The sequence below is a fragment of the Sinocyclocheilus rhinocerous genome, unplaced genomic scaffold (genome assembly GCF_001515625.1).
Source record: "Sinocyclocheilus rhinocerous isolate Xijiao unplaced genomic scaffold, SAMN03320098_v1.1 scaffold421, whole genome shotgun sequence".
Taxonomy (NCBI): domain Eukaryota; kingdom Metazoa; phylum Chordata; class Actinopteri; order Cypriniformes; family Cyprinidae; genus Sinocyclocheilus; species Sinocyclocheilus rhinocerous.
The window spans coordinates 411,554-421,890 of NW_015656177.1; the positions used below are offsets into that span (position 1 = coordinate 411,554).

Genomic DNA, 10,337 nt, shown 5'->3' on the forward strand with positions numbered 1-10,337 from the left:
AGGGACAAATGATCAACGTACTAGAGAATGACTTCTTAAGGTGGTATACTTACAATTCAACCTTACAGACATCAGAGTGAGAAGCTTATCCTTGTGATTGGAATGCCATCTAACCTTCTGAGAAAAATATAGTATGTGTATCCCCATTTTTAACTAATGTTCTGCTGGAATGCATTAGTACAGGTGTGAACACTGTGCCTATGTGAAAGAGTCAGGATGTTCAAAGTAATTGCAAGAACCACATCAGCATTTTGCACATTAATGATTCTAAACAAAACATTTCCATTTGTAATAACAAAACATGGACATAGACCACAATTATCACTTGTTTGAAACAAAATAGTTTAAGGGTTAGCATAAGGTTAACAACAATATTTTGTCTATTATCTGTGAAAGAGCAAGTAGCAGCTGATTCTCAAAAACAAATCAGAACCCTTGATACAAGTGTTGCCACGGTGTCATTGATCATTTTTAAACAGGTGGCCATGTTGCCTCAGGTTACGCTGATCAAAGTTTTAATCTGAATGCTTGCTGAGTTCTGATTGGCTCAAAAGAAGGATTGTCATCTTATGCACAAAAAGATCATATAAATTCCACTGATTCCTCTTATTTCTATTGTTTTCATATTCAACATCTCATCTGCCAAGTGCTGTTCTCTTTGGAAAAGTACATAATGCTGATAGAATTGGCAGTATATATCACATGATTCACTCAGTAACTTCAGTAACTGCTTTCAATTCATTCCTCTCTGTTTTGGCTGTTTCTTTCTTTCACAACGCGTCTCTCATTACCAAAACATCTGCTGCAAGCCAAAAGCTGATATTAGACCATGAAAATAGAACTAAAAATAACAGCAAGAACAACCATAATAACAATAATACCAATAACAACAATAATAATTGTGGGTGAAGATAGCAATAAATAGTGCTGTGGAGTTGGGTGTGGGTAAGTGAGGTCAAATCAGGACATTGTGGGCATCAGTCAGTAAAAGAGAAAGCTGTGGGAGGTGACGGAAGAGAGAAGAACTACCGCACTTCCACACAAGCGCAGTTGCTGGAAATGGTTTGCTCTTCTCCACTAGGCCAGAGGCAGATGCAGTTAGACTGCACCCTCACCGTTGTCCTTCTGTCCATAGCAGTCAGTCCTCCTGCCAATTATGTTTTATTCTCACTGTCTTTTAAATGTAGAGAGAGCAAAACTGGAATGAAACCTACGGTCTAAACATATCTGTATAAAGCAAACCTTCAACCACTGGACAGGAGTGACTGATTGCACAGTCTGTATTGGGTGTGCATGGGTGGTGGGGGTAAAAGAGTGATTTCTTGAACTGTGTGGGACTGCTTGGAATGACGGTTGTGGCTGGTTGTGGGAAGGATGGCGTAGTCTTCAAAAGCGCCACTGGGCTAACTGTGGACCTTTCAGCACACCACATGTGTTTATAGTAGGGATCCTGGGCTTGGCTGATGTGTACACCCAAGATCTCATCTGTACCTCCAACCCAACCGACCGCTTTAGCAGTCAAGCAATGCCCCATCATGGAGGGGAAGATGAGGACAGCCATAGCCGCCCACTAGGCTCCCTGATCGAACAGGAGTGATGTTGTTGGTGTCCTATAGGAGATCATTGGCTCATCTAAAGCACTGTCCCTGCCATTTTAACCCTGTAGAGATAAAGAGGGAGCATGGATAGTGGTATTTTGCGAGAGACCCCCTGCTCTCAGATTAGAAATGAAACACAAAGACTGGCCTTCTTGACATTCTTATCATGCAAGTTTGAATGCTTGTGACATCTTGGGGTTGAGGCAGCTATCTTGCCTTAATTTGATGATTTACATCTAGAAAATAAATGCTTCCCAGCCAAACAAATTCTTTCCTTGTAGTATGCCGTAGGGATTGCTTCCGTACCATGCCACCCCTGTAAGTAACTTGTGAGGTATGAGGCCAGGAGTAGATCACAACTTATTTTTCTTCACCAAAACTTAATCAAAATGCAGATCTTGTCTGGTTTGGTTTGCCTTTTACGGGTCCTCAGAGGACACTGTGTCTTTGTCAGAAAGTTTCTAAGCTGTCCGCAACACTCTCTCATCCACTACAGAATAGTTGTATGTGCTCACTCCTTGCCTTTCCCCACCTACAGTATAGTCTCTGTTGAGACTGTTTTATCTCTGATATTCTGCTTGATCTCGGGGACTTGGGGATGAACCACATGGGGGCAGGCCTTTGTCTTTATTCTCATCCTGGCCTGAAGAAACAGCTGGAGTTGGGATAGAGTTGGCTGCTCCGGCTGGTGTGCTTTCATGCCCACTGTAGATCTCTTCATGGCCATCTTCACTGGATTCCGCATCCTCTGAACTGGAGAGCAGCTCCTCATCATGATATTCAGCTACGTCTACACCGCCGCCCTCAGATCCGAGCTCCTTTAGTCGGCCATGATGCTTCACATGATAACGCTGATTCTGGAAGAACTTAACAATGGTGTGTTTGGGCAGATCTAATTGGGCTGAAAGGGTGTGGATTGCTTCCTGGTCAGGGTAGAGGCCCACATCTTGGATAAAGCTCTGTAAGATGCCTAGAGCCTCCAGAGAGATCTTGGTGCGTGAGCGAGGTTTTTTTGTGATGTTGCAATCCCCCCCGCTGTTGCCTGAACCTGCATTTGCCTGAGGGTTCTCTTCGGCTCCAGAACTGGGAACAGGTTCTTCTCGGATGGGAGAGTGGTCCTTCAGTGGCTGCATGGGCAGTCTGTGAAGTGCCTGGTAAGAAAGTTGAAAAGTTATTAGTTGGGCCAGAGTGATCTCTTTCCTAAACTTATAAACAAGCGTCAGCAGTATGGAATAATTGAAAAACTGCTTAAAAGTTCAAAGTGTCTTTTTAATGAATGTCTCTTGGAGCTAATGTCCTCTATGCACTTGAGTATGTGATCAACTCACATAAAAATCCAACCAGACTGCTCCAGACTATGATTGTTTAACTATGTATATTGTACACATAATTCCACAAGATTAAATATCTTGTCATTGCATCATGTTTTGAGACCATCAAGGCAACTAACAGCATCTGAGTTGACAGATCAACCACATGAAATTCAACAGAGGAAGAAGCTGAACAAATACACACCAAAACCAAAATAAATTACATCAAAAGAATCTGTTATGAAGAGATATGTTTTGAAACAACCATTTGAAGTATAGTGGCAAGTTGGTTTCATCTGTCATTTTGACAGGGATAAATTCCATCCCTGTTAGCACAGACTAGTGACTGCTAAATTTAACAGTAAAAGTAATGCAAAAACACAGACAGCAAAAAATTACACTTTTGACTTTGACATGAGATGTGAGATTGTTTTCATATGCTATTGTCTTATACAAAAACAGTATAATCATTAGCATTTTCCAACAAGATAGCAGACTAACAGAGCTACACTATTGTTTTTTTACAGAGGTTCTCAGACCCTCCATATGTTTCTCAATAAATCTGCCATTTTTTTTCTACTGTGGGCGCCAAAACAGGAATAAGGGGAAGGAGTGAAGGGGGATTGGGGGACAGAGTATAAAATAGTGGTAAAATAGGATTAGAAGTAAATATCAGATATTTAGTAAGAGTGAAAAATATGTATCTAGAAAGCTTTGATACAAAAGAAGGTGCAGTGTGTCACAGCTGAGCTATCGAAGTCTGTGGCGCTGTCCTGCTGAGTTTATGACTAGGGTGGGGTGCCCAGTGCCTCCACACTGGAATGCTAAGCTATAAATCTGCGGTGCATTAAAATTAAAGGACCTACATAAAGATAATAGTCATGCGCCTCTCTCTCTCTGTCTCTCTCCTGCTCTCTCTCTATTCCCTAAATAATAACAGGGTATTTTTAAAATAATTTTGAGGGCAGGCCAGACCATGAAATTGCTCCGATTTCACTTGTGGGGGCTGTTTTGAGCTGGCGCTTTACAGGAAGTGTGTAGGTTTATTCTTTTTCTTCTCTATTTCTCCATAATGTATTACTTTCCATGTCTCAGAGAAACAAACAGATGCCACAAGAAAGGATGAGAAAAAGAAATGTCAAAGAAGTTTGAAGATGTTGAATAACTAGATTGACCACAAGGCATAACAGTGCAAAATACCTGTTAGCTTAGCTAAAGAGACCACACACACATTCACAAACCCATTTATCCTGTATATGTTTGCTTGTTGTTTATATTATTTTATAAAATTCTGGGAACAATTTAGGTAAGTTCCAAAGACATATATAGAGTACAATCCAAAATGCACACCACAAACATTAAATAACGACTTTGCGCACTTACGGTACATACCATTGTTTTGGCATCCTATCAGATATTTTCAAATTCAGAGATGGAGTGAGTCCTCCAAAAGCCTATTCAGAGTAAAGAGTCTAAGATGCCTGTTCCTGTGCTCTAATGGTTGATGTTAATGAAGAGCTTTTCTGCCAAGCCAGAGGAGTGACTCCATTTCAAAACCCTGCTTTAGCTATAAAGCCAACCTCCGATTTCCTCCACCATCCAAATCATTCACCTACTCAGTTCTTAAACAACGTCTTCTCAACCACAAGAGTCACATTTGGACACAGGGCCATTTTTCTCTGCGGTGCATTAAAATTAAAGGACCTACATAAAGATAATAGTCATGCGCCTCTCTCTCTCTGTCTCTCTCCTGCTCTCTCTCTATTCCCTAAATAATAACAGGGTATTTTTAAAATAATTTTGAGGGCAGGCCAGACCATGAAATTGCTCCGATTTCACTTGTGGGGGCTGTTTTGAGCTGGCGCTTTACAGGAAGTGTGTAGGTTTATTCTTTTTCTTCTCTATTTCTCCATAATGTATTACTTTCCATGTCTCAGAGAAACAAACAGATGCCACAAGAAAGGATGAGAAAAAGAAATGTCAAAGAAGTTTGAAGATGTTGAATAACTAGATTGACCACAAGGCATAACAGTGCAAAATACCTGTTAGCTTAGCTAAAGAGACCACACACACATTCACAAACCCATTTATCCTGTATATGTTTGCTTGTTGTTTATATTATTTTATAAAATTCTGGGAACAATTTAGGTAAGTTCCAAAGACATATATAGAGTACAATCCAAAATGCACACCACAAACATTAAATAACGACTTTGCGCACTTACGGTACATACCATTGTTTTGGCATCCTATCAGATATTTTCAAATTCAGAGACGGAGTGAGTCCTCCAGCAGCCAATTCAGAGTAAAGAGTCTAAGATGCCTGTTCCTGTGCTCTAATGGTTGATGTTAATGAAGAGCTTTTCTGCCAAGCCAGAGGAGTGACTCCATTTCAAAACCCTGCTTTAGCTATAAAGCCAACCTCCGATTTCCTCCACCATCCAAATCATTCACCTACTCAGTTCTTAAACAACGTCTTCTCAACCACAAGAGTCACATTTGGACACAGGGCCATTTTTCCCTGCACGCCTTACTTTTTTCAAAATTCATCTCCATCGCTTCTTTTCTAATTCTAAGCTGGGGCGGGTCTGTGAGTTCACTGCATTAAGAAAACGTATCTTTTTTCCCCTTTAAACACAAATTAAGGCAAATTATGGTGAAGAAGTATGAAAGAATTATAGAACATAAAAAATTCAGTTGATTCTTAATGAGGACCGGCCCTCATGGGGATGGAGGCAGGATTAAAAGGGGCTGTGTTGCCACTGGAGTGCATTAACAGGCAGATAAATATGTAATGATGAGAAAGACACTTTTCTGTTGGTTTGCTTGTGCATGACTTCACCTTCTCCAATTATCATGTGCATCATAATTTTTCTTCACCACATTGCAATACCTCAGGAATGGGTGAGTCATGTACGTGCATGTTTTGATATTTTGGGGGGAATGTGTAGAGTTTAGGCAATCCACAAAATAAAAAAAAATGTACTCATGCATTACTCACTATTCCTAGTATGTAAGTCTGTTACTGCCTCAAAGAAAAAAATTATAATTTAATTTGATCTCAAAATTGACATTTTTTTTTTTAGCAAATGTGACATCTCCCAATGTAACTTTAAATTGCACAATTGTGACTGTTTTTCATAATTGTGACTTTATCTTACAATTATCTTACTCCTCCTACCCCAGCACTCAATCGGGGTCCCAATCCACATGGCAGGGTCTAGAGGGCACTCCAGTGCACACTGCAGCATCCAATTTCACAAAAACAAAGGCGAAATTATTCATAAGAAATGTCTTGCCAAATGAGCAAAGGGAGGCACTTAAGACCATACACACGCACTGCAGAAACAGCGTGAAGACGACGTGGGACCAGGTCAGCCATCTACATGTAGAGTGTGTTAGTGTGAGTGTATCCCTAAGGTGGGGCGAGCTGCACTCAGGGGCTCACATGGACCTGTCATGGAGTGCTTAAAAGAGAATTTGAAATGGCAATAACTTTTTTTTTTTTTTTTTACAAAAATCAAATATTCTCTATAAAACTTTAGAACAATATTTATGTTCATTATTTATGCTCTATACAAATAAATATAAATTGAATGTCTTCTCTTCAGGTCAAAATCTATTCTAAATGGGTAATGACAAGATACACTTTTAATATTATAAAAATTGTCTTACTGCTCTTATGAGAGCACACAAATCACGTTTTATTTTGTTTGACACGTGAATGTTACAGAATTTCATGGTTAAAACCAGAGGAGGACTTGTTCTGGATTATTGAGTGATGTTTGATGATCTTATAAGGGTTAAGTAAATACATCAGTGAATTCTGTTGGTCACACTGAGGTGGTATCTGCTAAATAAACCGTATACATGTATGTGCCGCATGTGTGTTCATTCATTAACATGCTCATGTCTGCATAAGCAGCTGGGACGCATGTGCTGTGGTGGCAGGCAGGCTGGAACCAAGGGGGCTGCTGGGTATTTTGTTATGAGGAGGGACCCTCATTACTACTACTTCTACTACTACAAAAAAAAAAAAAAAGAAAAGAAAAAAAAAAAGAACGCAGGACACTAATTCTGAGTCTACATTCACTGTCAATAAAAGTCTCAAAAAGCACCAAAATATTGCATCACATAAAAAACATAAAATTAAAAAAAAAATGTATATTATAATGTTATAATTTAATATTACATTAATATTTTTTTCAAATAAAGATAACAGTATGAATATAAATACAACAATATGTGCCCTGTATGATATATACATAATACAAATAAATAAATACATAAATAAATATATAAATAATAGAAAAAGTGCCTGGTACAGATACTTTTAGCAACATTGTGCTTTAGTAAATGCACTGACTATCCTCAACATATTTTATGATCAATATTGCGCAAGAGTTCATGGTCAAAGCTGTGTGGAGTTACTAAAGAGACTTACTGTAGTGAAATCCCTTGAGTCATTACGCGTGTGTGTATGTGTATATATATGTGTGTCTGTGTGTGTGTTCCTTCTCTTCCCGTAATTATTAATATCAGGGCTGTGGTGGCACTGTCTGTCAGGGTGTGTCCTAATGGGGCATTTCCTTCTGCGCCCAAAACACATAAATGAGTATATTTACACACACACATGCTGCCAACAGACTGTTTATTCCACTGACATAAAAGAGAAAGCGAGCAAGAGAGAAAGAGACGTAATGGGCTAAGACAGTAACAGAAAGCCATTCTGTCTCCATTTGTTAGTACTTAATCTTAAAACGGCTGCTCAACTTAAGTTAATAAATGTTAATAAACAGCAATCATTGTGAGTGAATTAAACCACAATGCTTTACTGGCAGGGTGAGAAAGAAGAGTAGGTTAAAAGAAGGTGGAAAGCATTGATCCAAGTGTTTGTAGATTTATGTGTATGCCGTTTGTGTGTGCAAGTATTTACATATAAGTATTAGGGTGTAGATGTATGTGCGTACTCTGTATGAATGCATGTCTATGTTAATACTGGTAAAGTGTTTGTCCACAGTCTTCACTATAATGACCCTGGCTAGCATAGGGGAAAGTCCATTTAATCAGTAGCATGTTATTTGGAATTCTGTGTGTGTGTGTGTGTGTGTGTGTGTGTGTGAGATTAAAGAGGTTGGGGTGTGCTGGGTTATTAGATGTTGGCAGGAATGCTGCATGAATAATGCTGATATTAAACCTGAAGCCTCAAAGAAGTGTACACAATGAACACATTTATATGATCTAAAGAGAATTATGCTTAAAACATTTAAGCAGAACTCAAAATCGTTCTTTCCTCTTTCCTCTTCCCTTTAAGTCTTTTTCAAATTATACATTTTTACTTTTAATGTTAATCAAGGTTTCTTGTACAAAAACACCCTCTCTCTTATAATTAAACAGACCTTTTTTAATGGACAAAAACAGAAATAGAAATAAATAAGTAAATTACATTTTACTGGACCATTCTTGATCGGAGTCAACCGTCTTTGTGTTTAACAGGGCCTTTTTTAATGCTGTGCCTTTAAAGGGATAGTTCACTCAAAAATGTAAATCCTGTCGTCATTTACTCACCCTCCACTTGTTCCAAACCTGTACAAGCTTTTTTCTTCTGTTGAATACAAAAGAAGACATTTTGAAGAATGTTGGTGAGCAAACAGTTGACTGTAGCCAATAGCCATTGACTTCCATAGTATTTTTTTTTTTCTATATTATGGATGTCAATGGCTTCCGTCAACTGTTTGGTCACCAACATTCTTCAAAATATCTTCTTTTGTATTCAACAGAAGAAAAAAGCTTGTACAGGTTTGGAACAACTTGAGGAACAAACTCTATGCAAATCCTGCTTGACACTTTGTTAGAATCATAAAAACATGCGGAAAAGTGAATTTTCTGAACACTGTTTTTGACATATAAATGTGGGCATATAAATTGTGTTCATTTATTTATCTGCCTGACAACAGAAAGTTATAGAAGGTAAAAACAAACATTTAATAATTGGTCTTTCTGGAGCGGGAGGAATCAAGGAACATTTAATTTCTCATAATATGACCATCATGCAGTTCAAACGTCACATTAAATTGCTTTCTTTTGCCACACATTTTTGTATGCAATATGTAAGTATGCAATTTGATTTTTCATAAACTCACCTGAGGGTCAGTGGGCAAGTGTAGTACAGTGTGCAGCCGTTCACTGTGGTGATGGCGGGACTCTTCCTCATACACCAGATCCCTGTCCGCTTGTGGAAGGCTCAGAAACCTCCGGATAGTACACAGGTTCTCCCAGAGAGTCCTGTTCTCCGGGCTGGGACTCTCTTTCCAGCGAAGCAGCTCGCACAGCCATCCCTTGTAGAAGGGATGAGGTTTCATTACATTACATTTTGTTTTGCTGAAGGAATTTTTCCAACAATAACACTAAATAGTAACAATATATGCCTTGCCTGCTTAGTTCATTACCCACTAAAGTGCCACTATAGAGACTAACTTCCGTTTTTGGGGCATTTATGTCTCTTTAACAGGTGGACATGATCGGCAGAATGGGATGTGAAGCAACTCACCCCTTGTCCATGTTTATTTTATGACTGTAAAGTTTACTTTACAGTAAACAACTACCACCACAAAGCATCACGAGTGCAGTGAGGGAGCTGAGAGTGTGTGAAAGAGAGAGTTAAATGGTGGGAGATTAGGAAGATTTGATTATCTCTGCTAGACTGGGCCAGTCTTTGACACCAGCTGTTGTGTGCAGCCAACCACTTCCAGCACACATTGTTAATGACCTGAGCATCTCTCTCTCTCTTTCCTTCTCCCCCAGCTCCTCCTGGCCAGCTGCAGCAGATGGGCGCGTTCAGCCGTGACCCCCCCACCCGACCCCAGACCTGTGAGACCTAACCGCATCTGTCACACACACACACACACACACACACACACCAGCAGAGGAGCTTTGCTGACACATCTCATACACACAAACATGCGAAGACTCCCCTAACACATGCCTCTAGATGAGGTGCCTGCCCCTGCAAAGCCATGCCACAATAACGCAATAAGTTCCTTAGTAAAGCAAGCAGCTATATATATTAAGAAAACAGAAATTGAAATTGCTTCAAGCAAGTCCTTTTTAAGTGTTAATTTTGGACTCTGTTATGAATAAGTTTAAAGCTTATAAAATATTTCCAAAAACAAAAGTAGATTCCTGTGATATGCTTTTCATAACTGCTACTATGACTGTTTACTTAAGTTAGAAAATGTTTAAGAGTTTTTCAAGGCCTCAAAAACATTGACTATTACACTTTTTTTACATATAGTTTTAGTCACAATATTCTGCATTCTTTATATACAATGGGTACGGAAAGTATTCAGACCCCCTTAAATTTTTCACTCTTTGTTATATTGCAGCCATTTGCTAAAATCATTTAAGTTAATTTTTTTTCCTCATTAAT

The 10,337-nt window shown here is 39.0% G+C and overlaps 1 protein-coding gene across 1 annotated transcript in view; it reads right to left on the reverse strand.

Annotated features, from left to right (window-relative positions):
• Positions 1 to 2,158: 2,158 nt before the first annotated feature.
• The window catches only part of LOC107719815 (DNA-binding protein SATB2-like), a 25,949-nt gene continuing 17,770 nt past the window's right edge, over positions 2,159 to 10,337 (reverse strand). The window contains exons 10-11 of the mRNA XM_016527352.1: positions 9,052 to 9,246; positions 2,159 to 2,749 (exon numbers count right to left, since the gene is read on the reverse strand). Coding sequence (XP_016382838.1) covers positions 2,159 to 2,749; positions 9,052 to 9,246 — 786 coding nt within the window. The remainder of the gene's footprint in view (positions 2,750 to 9,051; positions 9,247 to 10,337) is intronic.